This window comes from Mesoplodon densirostris, chromosome 14 (assembly GCF_025265405.1).
Source record: "Mesoplodon densirostris isolate mMesDen1 chromosome 14, mMesDen1 primary haplotype, whole genome shotgun sequence".
In the NCBI taxonomy this organism is placed as follows: domain Eukaryota; kingdom Metazoa; phylum Chordata; class Mammalia; order Artiodactyla; family Ziphiidae; genus Mesoplodon; species Mesoplodon densirostris.
The window spans coordinates 89,026,066-89,044,287 of record NC_082674.1 but is presented as its reverse complement, the minus strand read 5'-3'; the positions used below and the strand labels follow the sequence as shown (position 1 = coordinate 89,044,287).

General features: G+C 45.9%; 1 protein-coding gene across 1 annotated transcript in view; it reads left to right on the top strand.

The window, feature by feature from the left end:
* Positions 1–18,222, top strand: part of SLC4A5 (solute carrier family 4 member 5) — a 92,385-nt gene that overhangs the window by 16,690 nt on the left and 57,473 nt on the right. The window contains exon 3 of the mRNA XM_060117779.1: positions 2,574–2,703. Coding sequence (XP_059973762.1) covers positions 2,574–2,703 — 130 coding nt within the window. The remainder of the gene's footprint in view (positions 1–2,573; positions 2,704–18,222) is intronic.

Sequence of the window (18,222 nt, the reverse complement as noted above, 5' to 3'; positions counted from 1 at the left end):
GAGAGAAGTTGAAGACCCAGGTAAGGAAAGGCTGGTTGACGAAATAAGGATCCGGTAGAAGGGAATAGATGGGGCCAGAGATAGGCTAGAGGAAGAACTCTTGTTCAGAGATAGACTGCAGCAGTGGTAAGGACACAGAAGGACTGGAGAGGAGGAAGTTGATGGAGTTCCTGCCTGGAGGTCTTATTTTCTTGGTGGTGTGGGATAAGAGATAGATCAAGAGGCTTGCAGAGAGGAGCAAAGGTTAGTGGTGGCATCGAGGAACATGGGAAAGGGCGTGCAAGGATGAGTGGAAGTGGCTGTACTTCTGAGACCTGTTAACAGTGGAGACCCCCCATGTGTACAGCTGGGCGGTTTTCTCCAGAGGGACTCATGAGCCTGAGTGCTAAGCTTGGGAGCGACGGGGATGGGCACCTGTTATATTCCAGGCCCTGTGTGACGTGTGTCGTTCTCCTTACCGGATTTACTGGGACAATAACCCTGTTCACTCAGCCTGAATTCACTCATGAGTAAGTAGCAACTCTGAGATTCATACCCACGTCTAGCTGGATTGAAAGCCTAGCGTGTGCCTTGCATCCACCGTATCACCATACCACACTGCCTCTCCCTGCACCCCAGGACACATTTGAAGAGGTGGAGATTGGGCCAGTGAATTCTTGTTTGGGCATCAGCTGCCTGGTTTTTTTTTTTTTTTTTTTTTTTTTTTTTTTTTTTTTTTCTTTTTGCGGTATGCGGGCCTCTCACTGTCGTGGCCTCTCCCGTTGCGGAGCACAGGCTCCGGACGCGCAGGCCCAGTGGCCATGGCTCACGGGCCCAGCTGCTCCGCGGCATATGGGATCCTCCCAGATCGGGGCACGAACCCGTATCCCCTGCATCGGCAGGCGGACTCTCAACCACTGCGCCACCAGGGAGGCCCAGCTGCCTGGTTTTATTGGGAAGTCAAGGAGTAAGAGACTGGAGACTGTGATGAGAAGGGTAGTTGAAATTATTGACCATTGGGAGTCCATGGAGAAATAAGTGAAGGCCAAAGGGATGATAAACTGAGGGGATAGAGAGGCTTGGAGGAAGAGGAAGACTTGATGAAGCCTAAAGGCAGTCAGTGAGAGACTGAACCAGGGCAGGGGCAATGGGATTGGTGAGGAAGGAGAAAATTCTCAAAAACTTTTAATGTGGGAGTGGAGCTGAGAGAAAGAGGTGAGGTGAGAATGATGCCAACGTGTCTAGCCTGTGCGGTTGGGTGGACAGTTATGCCTCTAACCAAGGCATTCAATGTTGTGTGAGACCTCTCTCTCTCCGGCCCACCATGCCCTAGACACACTAACCAGCACACCCCACCTCAGGTCTTTGGCACGCCTGCAGCACTCTTCTTCCAGATATGCAGAAGTGGCCCATTCTCATTTTTCAAGTTCCAATTCATATGTGCCCTCCTCAGAGAGGCCTTTCTTGACCATGCTATCTAATATAGCTCCGTGGTCTTTTTTTTTTTTCATAACACTTATTACTACTTATCACTGAACTGATTTTTTATGGATTTGTTTACTTGTTTATTATCTGTATCTGCCACTGGAGAGGCTCAAGAGATCAAGAATATATGGGCCTCCTTCACAGCTTTGTTCCCCTACACCTAGACCAATGCCTGGCACATAGTAGGCATTCATTAAATATTGAGTGAGAGAAAGAAGGAAGAGAGGGAGGGAGGGAGGAGGGAGGGAGGAAGAAAGGGAGGCGGGGAGGGAAGGCAGGAGAAGCATGTTTGGGGAAGAGTATGTGTTCCGCGTCAGAATGCTGACTTGAGGTGCCTTAGAGACACTCAGAAGGCGACAGCCCCTGGGCAGTTCGAAAGCAGACTGGGAGCTCAGGGATAGACTGTTAGACTGTGCCTGAAGAAAGTGGGCCCATGTGCCACACTGGTACAAGCACATCCTTTCACATGTCTGATTGCCCCTTCGGGGCCAATGCTGGGAGTTGAGTGTGTGGAGTCCAGTGGAAAAGGGGTCCCTCTGGGCATGTTATGCTCAAGTTGGGACCGAGTTTTTCTCCCCTCACTTATTTGTTCTGTTCCCTGCCCTTGCTGCTGCCCTGGCTTTGGCCATTTTCCATCCTTCTTCAGTGTCAGCTACAAGACCCAGGAGTCTGAATACAGACTAAATCCTTTCATGTCTTTTATCTCGAAGAATATCCCACCCACATCCAATCCACAGAAACTTGAGTCTAGCTTTGCCCAGAGGGTGGACTTCATTTTACTGAATTAGGAAATACTTTTTTTTTTCTTTTTTTGCGGTACTTGGGCCTCTCACTGTTGTGGCCTCTCCCGCTGTGGAGCACAGGCTCCGGACGTGCAGGCTCAGCGGCCATGGCTCATGGGCCCAGCCGCTCCGCGGCATGTGGGATCTTCCCAGACCGGGGCACGAACCCGCATCCCCTGCATTGGCAGGCGGACTCTCAACCACTGCGCCACCAGGGAAGCCCTGAATTGGGGAATACTTTGCCCTTGCACTTGGCTCCTGCTCCATCTCGGCTGGCCTCTCCCTCCCGTGGGGCCCTCAGCAGAACCTGCTGCCCTCCTTTTGCAGGGTCTCCAGCTGCTGAGCAGCTCCAGGACATCCTGGGGGAGGAAGATGAGGCGCCCAACCCCACCCTCTTCACAGAGATGGACACTCTGCAGCACGACGGAGACCAGATGGAGTGGAAGGAGTCGGCCAGGTGAGGCGGCGCCCTGGGGGCAGGTAGAGGGGGCTTTCCACTGCAGTCTGCCTGGGCCCAGGCTGAGCTGACCAGCGGCATCTCATACCTTGAGTTCTACTAGGGCACTTCCTGGCCCCCAAAGACCCACCTACTTGCCTTCCTTGGTGTCCAGAACTGGGGTGGATGCAAAGGAGCAAACAGAAACTTATGGCTTTGTCTCATCCTCAGAGAAATGAAAATCCTGGTGGGAAAGTAGAACAGACCCCCATGAAACCATGAGAGAATAACACAAGGGCATATATCCTTTCATGTCAAGTGGTTCAAACTAAACGTTGTAGAAGGGAAAGCACCAAGCAGGCTGGGGCAGACAGGAGTGCTTCCTGGAGGAAGAAGAACGCGTGCCAGGAAAAACCCACTTGGGGAGCTCCAGTGAGCACTGAAGCAAAGGGATTTGGCAGAGTCTGGGGCAGGACAAGCAGAGCGTAGCCCTGGAGGCACACGTGGGGAGCAGAGAGAGCTGTGTATATAGGGGCAGTAGAAGGAAGAGAAGAGCCAAAAGGCTGGAGGAGAGCCACACGGTGAAGTCACGGGAGCCAAGGGAGAATCAGGGTAAAGAGTAGCGCTGGCCATACCCGGTGCCTGGGGCAGCGCAGCCTCTAAGTTGAGCTGGACTGATCAGGAGCATCAAATGCTGCCCAGAGCTCAGGGAGAAGGCAGAACACAGTAGGGGCAGCAGGAGGGGCTGCTGAGAGGAGGAGGGACCCTGGGACAGGAGTTGAGAGCCTGCAAGCAGAGCATACCAGTGTTTCTCAACCTTTCTTTGTATTAACGTCCCCTCCCCCAAACTTTTAAATTTAAATTAACGTTGTTAAAATAGAATTAAATTTATTTCTAACGAGAGAAATGAAATGCTAAGAAATTAAATTTTGTCAGGTAGGTTTGAGCTTTGGAGTGCCACAAACCATTGTAATGTCTTAAACTTTTTTGCTCTCCTAAGAACCAGTTCTTGCCCCCTTGGGGCTGATATTGCCCCCGTTGAGAATGCCTGAACTAACTGCCAGCTGTGCCCAAGGTGGCTTTGCCTGGGGGCCACCATGACACCCCGGACCTGGCAGCTGCCCCAATCACAGCCTGGGCCCTTTCCTTACCTACCAACCTCACTCACCTCAGTAGCTATTCTGTAGAAAGAGGTGCGGATTTAACATTCCCAAGCTTCCCCCTCCAATCTCTCCTGGATAAAGAAAAAAAGAAAAAGAAAAAAGGCCATTGAGTGACTAGCAAATTCCTGCAGGCCTCAGAAGGAATGAATTCCTAGCCTCATGGCTGGGCCCAATCCCTGTCTGGAAGCTGTGGAGCCTCTTCTTATCAGCCCATTCAATGAGCCCTTACTACATGCTAAACAATTCGCAGGCTCATCTCATTCAAGCTGCACAATGACCCCGAGGAGGCAGGAAATATTATTATCCTCATTCTATAGATGAGGATAGTGAGGTTTAGAGGGTCAAATAGATGCAAGGGTCAGAGCCTGCAGGTAGCTGAGTCTGGATGCTAGCCCAGGGCTCTCTGACTCTCCAACTTGAGTGCTTATGAACTTTGTCATGTTTTCCCCATTTTCTCAGCCACTTCTCTCCCCTTCTTGAACTTCCAGGGACTCTGTTTTGATTTCCATGGGAGGACATAATTCTGGAGGGAATTCAGCTGGTGTGAGAGATAAATGGTGACAGCCACAGAGCCCAGGACATCCATCCAGGGCTGATAAGAGAGGGGAGGACATTTCAAATGACCAGGGCCCAGTCTGGGCTACTGTGGCTTAATGCCTCTGAGGGGCTTGTACCTCCCTGGGCAAATGATTTTCTTGTCCAAGGTGGGCATATAGAGAGAAGGAAAGTTGAGAAAGACCTTCTCCAAGGCCCAGAAGGGAGAGGGTGACTTCTCCCCACCCTGGGTAAGGTGTGCATTCAGAATCCCTGGCAATAATTGCCAGGACCAGACTTTCCATGAGGGCCTATCATACGCACCCACAGAGCCCTTGCTGAGAAGGCCCCAGGGCTCTCAGAGACATGATTGTTGCCATAAGCGAAACACCCAGTTTCTCTCTGGGTGTTGATCCATAGAGCCTTGCTCACTATAGACCCTGCAATGAAAGTGATAAACTGTAGATAATGATGTTTCTGGAAGAAGACTCCTTTAAAATATAAAGGGGCCTGGGGTTACCATCTGCAAACCAGGGTGTTTCCCCACAAGGCAGGCTTTCCAAGGACAGCATTTGAGGAGACCTGGGAAGGGTCCCAGTGTAACCCAAGTGGACCTCAAAGCCATAGCGAGAGGGAAGTGGAGGCTGGAAGAAGTTAAATGGCTGAACCCAATTCCAGGTTGATGGAGAGAGGAGCATCTTGAGGGCCAGCTTTGGGGCAGGAAGCAGCCGGGGGGAGAGCCGCTCAGGGCTCCTTATCTCGAGCTCCTTTCTCCAGCCCAGCCTCCTTTAATCTTCTCTCCAGCTCCCCCCGGCTGGTTTGCAGCTCACTGTTGGAGGTCTGAGCAGTAGGCCTCTGCAGAGGTCAGAGACAGGCTTTGGTTATCGGTAAGCAAGTCCACCTTGGCCTGGACAGCTGTGTTGGGGGCTCCTCCTGGCGAATTGCATCAGTAGAGGTGCTCTGGGCCAGGCCTGTTTGGGGCCTGTCACCCCACCAAAAAATGGGAAGAATTTCCCTCAGCTGACAGGCTGTGCCATCGACTCAGGGAAGACAGAGGTCTCGGGAGTTTCCAGAATCCAAGAATCAGCAAATCCTAGTGGGTTCTGGGCCTTCTTGGAATAACAGGAGAAAATGATAGGAGGCAGGAACAGGCCCTCATGTGGACACTCAGGCCCTGAGAGGGTTGCAGGTTTGTACCCACATGAAAGAGATTGGGGGAGGGCACCTTTTAATAAAAGTATTTAATTTGTTGCGGGAGGGTTTGCTTTATTGAGTTAGGAGATTAACAGAGTGAAAATCTCAAATCCGCAAGGAATTTTCCCCGGCAGTGCTTTTCTGTGGGTTATTAGTTTGGGGGATGTTTTGGGCCCTTGGGGAAAGAATCACCACTGGACAGATTTAACTGGTTTTCTGAGCTCCACTGAGCCTGGCCCTTTGTGCATGATGGGGATTGTGTGGGGGGGCATCATTTCTAATGTGATCAATACTGGTAGGTCAGGCTGTTAATAAGATAGATTTTTATTAAATTTGTCTCTTTTGCGTTCCCGGGAGGGGAGTGCAGTTAGCTGTTTGCTGATACTGACCTTGCCTGAAGGGAGGCTTGGGTTGGATGGGGCGGGGTGGACCCCCTCACTGTGAGCAAACAATTTACCCATAATTCCATTGTGTCTCAAGCTTGAATCTGCCTGGCTGCAGGGGACGAAGGGAAGGAGAATGATCTGGGCTGGAAGCCAGCCAAGTGTGGAGGGGCATTTGGGGTTACTCAGAAATAGAGCTTTGAGCCTTCCATGAATTCTGAAAGCAAACTCCAAATCCAAGCTGCCTCTGATCTCAACTCAGAGCAGACCAAAAGCGTGAACTTGCCGGGATGTTCTTATAAGACACATATGCTCTGAAAAGATCCCTGCCGTGGCCAGGAAAGGGCAGAAAGAGGGGCAGGAGAAGTAGGTCAGCTTAGTTGGGTCAGACCAGATCAGTACATTTTCAAAAGCCATCCACACATGGGCGGGGATGCTTTCTCACTCTGTACATGATGGAAGAAGAAGCCTGAACTTTGTCTCAACCCTGAAACTGTTCCTGCTTCCTACCTTGAAGCATGTTCTCCTACCATCCTTTTACTTCTTAGTCTGGAACAGAAGATGCCCCAGCCCTCTGGTCTCACCACTCACCTGGGATCACCCTTATGGCAGCACAGCTGCCCTCTCTATGTAGAAAGCAGAGCGGGGAGCTGAGAGTTCTTAGTATAGACATCAACAAACCTCACTCATTCATTCAACTACTATTTACCAAATGTTTACTGTCTGTAAGCCTTGAGCCAGGTGCTTAGAGATACAAAAAACATGGCTCGCTCAGGCTCTCAGCCTAATGGGGCACAGAGGTAAATAACTAGATACTTGGTGATGAGGTTCTAAGAAAGCGCAGTGTAGGGGCACTTAACCCAGACAGGAGGGATCAAGGCAGATATGCAGGAAGAAGGGTTGTTCACGTAGACACCTGAAGGCTGGGTCAGAGTGAGCCAGGAGAGGGTACGGAAGGGGGAAGAGGCCCCTGGAACAGGGGAGACAGAGACAGAGGAGGCGGCAGAGGTTCCCTGTAGCTGGACTAGAGAGGGAGTGGCCAACGATGCAGGTCCTATGCAGACCATGTTGTGGAGTTTGAACTTGATGCTGAGAGCTTTGGAGGACCACTGAGGGGTTTGGGGTGGGAGAGGGACCGGATTGTCTGTTTGAGGGAGATCACTCAGGCTTCAATGTGAAGAATGTATAAAAGAAGGTAAGACTGGGCCAGTTAGGAGGCTGGTCCAGGTGAGAGGTGATGAGATTCTGAACCAAGATGTTGACAGTGGGAATATAGAGAAGGTGTGGATTTGAGACATATTTTTTGAGTGTATAATTATATATATATAATGTATAGTGTATCTGTATTTCCTTTTAAATATACTTTATTATTTAGAGCAGTTTTAGATTCACAGCAAAACTGAGCAAAATGTACAGAGTTCCCATGTGCCCCCTGGCCCTATACAGGCACAGCCTCCCCCATTATCAACATCCTCCACCAGAGTGGTACATTTGTCACTACTGATGAACCTACATTGACATCATTATCACCCAAAGTCCATAGTTTACGTTGGGGTTCATATTTGGTATTGTACTTTCTATGGGTTTAGATAAATGGATAATGACATGTATCCGCCATTACAGCGTCACATGGAATGGTTTCACTGCCCTAAAAAGTGCCTGTGCTCTGCCTATTCATCACTCTTTCCGTCCTAATTTCTGGCAACCACTGGTCTTTTTACTGGATTTGAGACATACCTTAACGGGACTTAATGACAGATGGCATGTGGGAGAGAAGGATAGTCAAGGAGATGCCCAGGTTTCCGGCTTGAGCAAGTGGGTAACTTGTGGTATCAATTTAGGAAACACAAGAGGAATAGTAAAGTTTTGTTGTGTTGGGTATTTTGCTTTGTTTTCTTTGGGGGAGGTTGATGATGAGTTTTGGACATGTTATGTTTGAGGAAACTCCAAGTGGAGATATCCAGCAGATCACCATGTAGACATAGAGACCCGGAGTTCAGTGGAGAAGCATAGATTTGTGAGCCATTCGCATCTAGATGGAAATCAAACCCAAAGAAAAGGATAAGGTTGCCCCCAAGATCTGTGAAATGAGGAGAGCACCCAGGTCAGAGCCCCCTAGAGCACTGACATTTGAGGGATGGGCAAAGGAAGCAGAACCCACAATGGAGACTGAAAGGGGCAGCCAGAGAGGTAGGAGGGGATGAGAAGAGCGCTGTGTCCAGGAAAGAGGGGCAAGATGGGGAGGGGCCGAACAGTGGGGAAGAACTGAAGAGTCTCCACAGGACGGAGGGACACAGCGGTCTCGGGGGCGGGAAGGGGACAGAGGGTGGAGAAGAGAGTCAGGAGGGCCAGGGGGGGTTCCTTTGGACAGTTCTTCTAATGTGCTTGTCTGTGAGGGGCAGGAGTCTCTCAAGGTGAACGTGGGGTCAAGGGAGGCTTTTGTTTTCTCGAGAAAGATGAGAGTGTATTGAGTGCTGATGGAAAGGGGCCAGACGAAAGAGAATGGTTTAGAGACGCAAGAGGGAGAGAGGGCCTGCTGGATGGAGGGTGCAGGGCCCTGGGCACAGTTTGGGGGCTCCCCCAGCCAGGAAGGCCCACACATGTGCCCTGTGACAGGCCCGAGGGAGCAGGGGGCAGGGAAGTTGCAGCAAGGTTTGGGGGCTCTGAGCAGGAGTTGAGAGTTCAGAGCTGATAATTCCCATACTATCTCTCATTTGAAGAGAGAGCCGAGTGGAAGAGCTGACTGGAGGAGGTGCAGATTGCCAAGTGGTTCTGAGGCAGGTAAGCCGCTCCAGACCCTGGCCGTAGTGGAGCCATGCGTGGAGATTTATGGTCAGAGGAAAGATTTTAAGGTTGTCTGACTCTGACTTGATGCTTATGTACTGGCTCGAATAATCATACTATTCATCATTGTCGGGCTACTTTCACATCCAATATCTAGCACGGTCTTTCCTTCTCTCTCCTCTAGTCAAATACTGATATCTGACATACAGCACTGAATAGGCTGTAGAGCATTATGCTTTGACTTATACACATCAGGAAATGATGACCGCAGTAAGTGTAGTGAGCATCCTTCATTTCATACAAAATTAAAGAAATAGAAGGAAAATTGTTTTCCTTGTGATGAGAACTCAGAATTTACTCCTTCACAGCTCTCCTGTATAACACACAGCCGTGTTCATTATATTTAGCATGTGTACATCACAGCCTTCGGACTTATTTATCTTATAACTGGGAGTTTGTACTTTTGACCACTTTCATCCAATTCTCCCTAACCCCACCGCCATCTCTGGTAACCACAAATTTGATCTCTTTTACTATAAGTTTGTTTGTTGGATTTTGAAGTATGATTGACCTACAACGCTATGTTAGTTCCTGTTACACAACATAGTGATTCAATATTCCTTTACATTTCAAAATGATGACCACAATAAATCTGGTTACCATCTGTCACCATACAGAGTTATTACATAGCTTCTGACTATATTGCCCACACTGTACGTTTCATATCTGTGACTCATGTACTTTGCAACTGGAAGGTTGACCCTGAGTCTCTCTCACCTATTTGTCTCCTTCCCTCAGCCCCCTCCCCTCTGGAAACCACCTGTTTGTTCTCTGTATCTATGACTCTGCATCTGTTTCATTATGTCTGTTCTTTTGTTTTGTTTTTTAGATTCCATATATAAATAAAATCATACAGTATTTGTCTTTCTCTGACTTATTTCCCTTAGCATAAAAGCCTCTGGGTCCATCCACGTCACAAACGGCAAGATTTCATTTTTTATGGCTAATATTCCATATATAATGGAATATATATGTGTGTACATATATATATTTTATCCATTCATCTGCTGATGGACACTTCTGTAACTTGGCTATTGTAAATAATGCTGTAATGAACATAAGGGTGCGTATATCTTTTCTAATTAGTGTTTTTATTTCTTCGGATAAATACCAAGAGGGAAAAAGTGATTTTATATGAATCAGAAATTGGACCAAGTCCCAGGTAGAAGTGGGCATGGTTCCCTCAGGCCTCAAAGTCCCTGATTCTAGGCAGCACTCTCACCTGTGAGTTGTGTGAACACAGGATGGGGACTGTGCTAGGGTCATTCATCCCCCAGGGACTTAGTGATCACTTACAGTTAGCACAGCCAGGGCAGGTCTGCACGAGGCCTAGCAGACCAGAAGGGGCCACCTTCAAAGGGTGTGCAGTCAGGTTGGGGAAGCACCAGTCTGCATCCATAGTGACAGCCAGGCAGTGATGCAAGGCCTCACACAGTGCACTGAGGATGGTAAGGTTAGATTAGCTGGCCAGACAGTGTGGTAGTAAGGCTAATTCAATGAGGAGAGCTCCTTTGGCAGGAGCTCTTTATGCTAAAGTCGCTAAAGTCAAGAGCCCCTCCCACCCACATCTGATATGTCTAGCTCTGCAGCTACAGCCCAAGCTCAAGTGAGCTGTCAGAACCTGTGCATGATGCCCAAGGGAAAGAGAAATGCCACTGTCATTGTCAGGATATTTTAGGCTGCAAGTAACAGAAGCCCAGTCAAGCTAACTTAAGCAAAAAGAGGGAGCATCAGCAGAACACGGGGTGACTTCATGGTACCCAGACACAGTCAGATCTCTCAAGGGCTGGGCCTGGGAAGCCAAGCTGTTCTCTTTTTCTGCTTCTGGTCTCTGCCTCTCTCTGGGCATCTGTTTTACCCTTCTGCAGCCAGCTTCTTCCACTTGTCCCTGCCCTAGGCCATTCCTCAGCCTCTGTGCTTACATCTACTCTACTCAAGGGACCATCCCAGAATGTGTTCCTCAATCCACCAATTTCTAATTCTTCAGAGATAAACTAATTTGCCCAACTTTGGTTGTCCCGTCATTGTGCCCCAGATCAGAGTTACGGAGAAGTATGGAAGGGCCGGCCATAGCCTGGAGACTACATCAGTATGGATGGCAGCAGAACAGACACTGCAAACATATCTTTTACACATATGTAACAGTAAAACTATGCACTTTATGCATTGGCCGCAGTTGTGCTTCTCATGCCAACCAGAGCTTTTAGAATTCTTCAAGTTGCCCATGAGAGTATAGGTGGTGGAGTTTTGCAAAACCATCCCCCTCTTGGACAGGCACCTCAGAGGTCATGCCCTGTCTTTGTAATGGACACCAGCGGATGTCACTACAGCACCACACCAATCCCTAGCATAGTGGAAAAGGGGAATCTGTGGATCTAGGAGAACTTTGGAAAGTTTGTCTTATCCACCACGCCTTTCTTCTTTCATTCTAAAAACATTTTAGGGGATGTTGTGTTAGGTCCTGTGGGAGAATTAAAAGGAGTAAAGTACGAATCTGTTCTCAGAATGCTTATCGTCTGGTGCAGATGTCAACAAACGTATCTGTTAAGGGCCAAACGGACAGTGTTTCAGGCTTTTTGCTCATATATGATCTCTTCTTCCTCTGCTTTCTTCTTTTCCTTTTTTTCTCAACCTTTTAAACATTTAAAAACCATTCTTAGCTAGCTGGCCATATAAAAACAGGCTGTGGTGTGCTTTTAACCTGTAGGGCATGGTCTAGTGTAAAAGGCAGGCGTGTGCTCATACACACAGATAACTAAAAACCAGGGCAGTACGTGTGCAGTGGTGCAAACGTGGCTCTCTGTCAAAAGAGTTGCCCTCAAACCCTGGCTCTTATAAGCTGCTTGATCTTGGGCAGGCTCCTCATCCTCAAAGGGTCTCCTTACCTACACAATGAGAATAGTGACAGACCTACCTCGGCGATAGATTTGCGGATTGAAGCATATAATATATGTAAAGTGCTTAGCATAGCGTCTGGCACATAGAAGGTACTCAGTAAGCTTTAACCATTGTCAGTATTATTGTGCATGTGACAAAGTGCATGGGAGTCAGAGGAAGGAGTGGTCTCTGCAAGCTGGGCCCCTGGGAAGCTTTCTCATGAAGGAGGTAGCCTTTGAATTAGGCCCTGAACAGCAGAGGTGGAAGAGAGAACATCCAGGTGTAGGAGGGGGTATCTCCTGAAGGGCAGTGAGGAGAAGGTGCTGGCAGACTCTGAGGGAGACTGACAAGTCTATAAATGACAGACCCATTAGGTAATTACAAATGTCCTCTGGACACACAGACAAGTAGCCCCTAGAGAAGTTTGGCTCCAGAAGTCTTCCCTGAAGGAGCCAGTTCAGAATTTGCCCATAGCTTCGTCTGATGGCATTCACTTAGCCGTGGGCTCCTCCTTACCCCTGAGTGAAGACATAATGTGTGTTCACCAAATGCATGAGCTGGGGGCAAGCCCTCCCCACCCCATTCGATTCCCCACAGCTCTGGGAATGCCACACCCCTGCCCCATCCTTGCCAGCTGCACTACTGGGTACACTTTTGGGAAGAAGTGGTTCTCCAGTAATGCCCAAATCGCACTGCATAACTAAAGGTCCTTAGAGGAGACTCCTAGGTTAGCAAGAGGAAAGACTTTCAATCACAGGGAGTTAGCCACGGAAGTTCATGGGTTCATTACAGAACAATCTAAGAGGTCTCCACCTCTCTAGTCCCAGGCCCAGGCAAATCTCATTTGCAGGGATGGAGGATTCCAGACATCTTATTCTGAGTCTATTAAACATTTGAATCACTTTGCTAATGTGCCTCATTCTGATTCTATGATTTTCTGATGATAATTTGACTTTCCATGTATGGCTGCTTATAAGGAGAGAATGCAAGGGCTAGAAGATGAGAATAACTAACTCTTATAACTGTTGTAAATCTCATTGTAAATTAAATAAATTGGCCTTTGGGTTTATACATCAACCCTTGTGAACTTGGTTAGTGTTAGTCAATATATCTGGACCTAATCATCTCTAGGACAATAAAAACAAATTTCTGAGTCTAGTCTGGAGTGTATACCCCAAGAGGCCTGTGGGGCCTTTCTGGTGCCATCAGCCCCTCTTTGTACCTTCTAAACTCCTGCATATGGATGTTGACCCTTGACCCATGCCTGCTTGCTCAGTCTTACATACTTAACAGTCTTTTAAATTCACTGTCAAGTTTGGTTTGTGAACATATTACTGAACTCAGATTTGGCTGCTCACCACTTGAAAGCCAATACTCAAGAATCAAATGCTGGTAGGAACAGAAGGTTTGCTTTATTCAGGAGGCCAGCAACCTGGGGAGATGGCAGACTCCTGTCCAAAAGCCAGCTCCAAAGATTCTGCTCAACCATGAAAGTTTTTTGTTTGTTTGTTTTTGTTTTGACCATGAAAGGTTTTTGTGTGTGTGTGTGTGTGTGTGTGTGTGTGTGTGTGTGGTACACGGGCCTCTCACTGCTGTGTACTCTCCCATCACGGAGCACAGGCTCCAGACGCGCAGGCTCAGCAGCCATGGCTCACAGGCCCAGCTGCTCTGCGGCATGCGGGATCTTCCCGGATCAGGGCACGAACCCGTGTCCCCTGCATTGGCAGGGGGACTCCCAGCCACTGCGCCACCAGGGAAGCCCGACCATGAAAGTTTTTAAAGGGAGAATCATTTGGGGAGGATGTCAGTCTTCATTATCTTCCACTGTGTGCTGACCTTCTTTTGATTGGTTGGTGGTAAGGTAACAGGGCAGTGTTCCAGGAATCTTGTGCTCAGCCTGAAGTTACCATCCTCCACCTGGGTGGCAGGCGGCTTTAGTTCCTGCAGAAGAACTCAAAGATATTGTTATGTATATTCTTTGAGGAGGAGCTAGGACCCTGCCCCATGGCTGCACTTATTGTTTCTTGACTGATTCTCCTTAGTTTCTGCATTCTTTCTCTTCCCTTATAAACAATTGTTTGAGTCTGCTCTTCAGAACTCTGGGAAGGTCAAGGAGGCTGAATGAAGCTTATTTCCTTCAAACAAGAAACGGGGGACACAGAAGGAATTTGTACCCAGGAAGGCCCCACAGGGTCCTGCTCCCTTTCAAACATACACACCATACGTGTAGTTTTAATCAGTTGTATAAATAACTTTTTACATTATTTCACATACATATTTTAATGCATGTGTTTGTCATCGTGTAGTATGAATTTGCCAAATAAATTGTAGGAATGGGCAAGAATTTGCTTAGGAGTTCGTCTTTTGAAAAACTTTCCACCTGTAAATCATCTCTTGGTGCCTCTGTCAAAGACTGAATCTAGGGAGTATCTGACAGTTCCCCGGTATCTCTAGGACAGTTCTTCATTGCCCCATAAGAGAATTAACACTGGCCTTTGGTTCCTGCTGGAAAATTCAGGGCACTGATATGACTCAATGTGGAGTTAGAGAGCTTTGCTGGATAATGGGGATAAACTGGCTTTCACATTACTTTTAAGAAATGAATCTGTTAGAATCACAAAATTTATTACAAACAAGCCTCAGGCAAAAAGTGAAAACACTGTCTTGATGCTTTGTAACTCATACATGGAAGTCAAGTCTTAGGATGATGGATGATGGGGCGGGCATGGAAGAATAACAGAATAAAAGTCAATGAGCCCACATAGATAGAGAAGTAACATAGTGTGGGTATGTGCGTTACAACTTTTAGGTGAGTAAACTTAACTTCATCTGAGAAATAAATTCATACAGCTCTAAGTCTTAAAACAAGTGTTTAGAGGCAACATAAACTTATCATTAAAGGTTGCATTGTATAGGAAACTAAATTTTTAAAATATATTTAAATCAGGGTGTCCTAAGGGTAATTTTTGCAAAGAAATTAGCCATATATAATTTAATGATATTGATATACAAAATAAGTGCAGAAGGAAGGGACCTTCACTCTAATTGCCATAGATAGATATAGATTTAGATATAGATATATAGATATAGATTTAGATTTAGATATAGATATAGATTTAGATATAGATTTAGACATAGATATATAGATTCCAGGTCTTACTCTTATCTAACCACACATAATGGTCTGCTCATTGCTTTGTTTTCTCAAAGACCTGTGTCTTCCTTTTAAAAAGTGTTGTTTCTCAGGCCCCTAGATTCTTTTTTTTTTTAACACCTTTATTAGAGTATAGTTGTTTTACAGTGGTGTGTCAGTTTCTGCTTTATAACAAAGCAAAGTGAATCAGTTATACATATACATATGTCCCCATATCTCTTCCTTCTTGCATCTCCCTCCCTCCCACCCTCCCTATCCCACCCCTCTAGGTGGTCACAAAGCACCGAGCTGATCTCTCTGTGCTATGTGGCCGCTTCCCACTAGCTATCTATTTTATGTTTGGTAGTGAATATATGTCCATGCCACTCTCTCACTTTGTCACAGCTTACCCTTCCCCCTCCCCATATCCTCAAGTCCATTCTCTAGTAGGTCTGTGTCTTTATTCCCGTCTTTCCCCTAGATTATTCTGACCATTTTCTTTTTTTTTTAGATGACATAAATGTGTGTTAGCAGATGGTATTTGTTTTTCTCTTTCTGACTTACTTCACTCTGTATGACAGACTCTACGTTCATCCACCTCACTACAAATAATTCAGTTTCGTTCCTTTATGTGGCTGAGTAATATTCCATTGTATATATGTGCCACATCTTCTTTATCCATTCATCTGTGGATGGATACTTAGGTTGCTTCCATGTCCTGGCTATTGTAAATAGAGCTGCAATGAACATTGTGGTACATGACTCTTTTTGAATTATGGTTTTCTCAGGGTATATGCCTGGTAGTGGGATTGCTGGGTCATATGGTAGTTCTATTTTTAGTTTTTTAAGGAACTTCCATACTGTTCTCCATAGTGGCTGTATCAATTTACATTCCCACCAATAATGCAAGAGGGTTCCCTTTCCTCCACACCCTCTCCAGCATTTATTGTTTCTAGATTTTTTGATGATGGCCATTCTGACTGGTGTGAGATAATATCTCATTGTAGTTTTGATTTGCATTTCTCTAATGATTAATGACATTGAGAATTCTTTCATGTGTTTGTTGGCAATCTATATATCTTCTTTGGAGAAATGTCTCTTTAGGTCTTCTGCCCATTTTTGGATTGGGTTGTTTGTTCTTTCGATATTAGGCTGCATGAGTTGCTTGTATGTTTTGGAGATTAATCCTTTGTCAGTTGCTTCATTTGAAAATATTTTCTCCCATTCTGAGGGTTGTCTTTTTGTCTTGTGTATGCTTTCCTTTGCTGTGCAAAAGCTTTTAAGTTTCATTAGGTCTCATTTGCTTATTTTTGTTTTTATTTCCATTTCTCTAGGAGGTGGGTCAAAAAGGATCTTGCTGTGATTTATGTCATAGACTGTTCTGGCTATGTTTTCCTCTAAGAGTTTGATGTTGTCTGGCCTTACATTTAGGTCTTTAATCCATTTTGAGTTTATTTTTGTGTATGGTGTTAGGGAGTGTTCTAATTTCATTCTTTTACATGTAGCTGTCCAGTTTTCCCAGCACCACTTATTGAAGCAGCTGTCTTTTCTCCACTGTATATCCTTGTCTCCTTTATCAAAGATAAGGTGACCATATGCGTGTGGGTTTATCTCTGGGCTTTCTACCCTGCTCCCTTGACTATATTTCTGTTTTTGTGCCAGTAGCATACTGTCTTGATTACTGTAGCTTTGTTATATAGTCCGAAGTCTGGGAGCCTGATTCCTCCAGCTCCGTTTTTCTTTCTCAAGATTGCTTTGCTTTCGGGGTATTTTATGTTTCCATACAAATTGTGAAATTTTTTGTTCTAGCTCTGTGAAAAATGCCAGTGGTAGTTTGATAGGGATTGCATTGAATCTGTAGATTGCTTTGGCTAGTAGAGTCATTTTCACAATGTTGATTCTTCCAATCCAAAAACATGGTATATCTCTCCATCTATTTGTATCATGTTTGATTTCTTTCATCAGTGTCCTATAATTTTCTGCATACAGGTCTTTTGTGTCCTTAGGTAGGTTTATTCCTAGATATTTTATTCTTTTTGTTGCAATGGTAAATGGGAGTGTTTTCTTAATTTCACTTTCAGATTTTTCATCACTAGTGTATAAGAATGCCAGAGACTTCTGTGCATTAATTTTGTATCCTGCTACTTTACCAAATTCATTGATTAGCTCTAGTAGTTTTCTGGTAGCATCTTTAGGATTCTGTATATATAGTATCATGTCGTCTGCAAACAGTGACAGGTTTACTTCTTCTTTTCCAATTTGTATTCCTTTTATTTCTTTTTCTTCTCTGATTGCTGTGGCTAAAACTTCCAAAACTATGTTGACTAATAGTGGTGAGAGTGGACAACCTTGTCTTGTTCCTGATCTTAGTGGAAATGGTTTCAGTTTTTCAACATTGAGGACAATGTTGGCTGTGGGGTTGTCACATATGGCCTTTATTATGTTGAGGAAAGTTCCCTCCATGCCTACTTTCTGGAGGGTTTTTATCATAAATGGGTGTTGAATTTTGTCGACAGCTTTCTCTGCATCTATTCAGAGGATCATATGGTTTTTCTCCTTCAATTGGTTAATATGGTTTAGCATGTTGATTGATTTGTGTATATTGAAGAATCCTTTCATTCCTGGGATAAACCCCACTTGATCATAATGTATGATCCTTTTAATGTGATGTTGGATTCTGTTTGCTAGTATTTTTTGAGGATTTTTGCACCTATGTTAATCAGAGATATTGGCCTGTAGTTTTCTTTCTTTGTGATATCTTGGTCTGGTTTTGGTATCAGAGTGATGGTGGCTTCGTAGAATGAGTTTGGGAGTGTTCTTACCTCTGCTATATTTTGGAAGAGTTTGAGAAGGATAGGTATTAGCTCTTCCCTAAATGTTTTTTAGAATTCGCCTGTGAAGCCGTCTGGTCCTGGGCTTTTGTTTGTTGGAATTTTTTTTTTTTTTGCGGTACACTGGCCTCTCACTGCTGTGGCCTCTCCCGCTGCGGAGCACAGGCTCTGGACACACAGGCCCAGCGGCCATGGCTCACGGGCCCCACTGCACCGCGGCATGTGGGATCTTCCCAGACCGGGGCACGAACCTGTGTCCCCTGCATCAGCAGGTGGACTCTCAACCACTGTGCCACCAGGGAAGCCCTGTTGGAATATTTTTAATCACAGTTTCAATTTCATTGCTTGTGATTGGTCTGTTCATATTTCCTATTTCTTCCTGGTTCAGTCATGGAAGGTTATGCATTTCTAAGAATTTGTCCATTTCTTCCAGGTTGTCCATTTAATTGGCATAAAGTTGCTTGTAGTAATCTCTGATGATCCTTTGTATTTCTTCATTTATTTCTGATCTGATCTTGATGATTTCTTTCCTTCTGCTAAATTTGGGGGGTTTTTTGTTCTTCTTTCTCTAATTGCTTTAG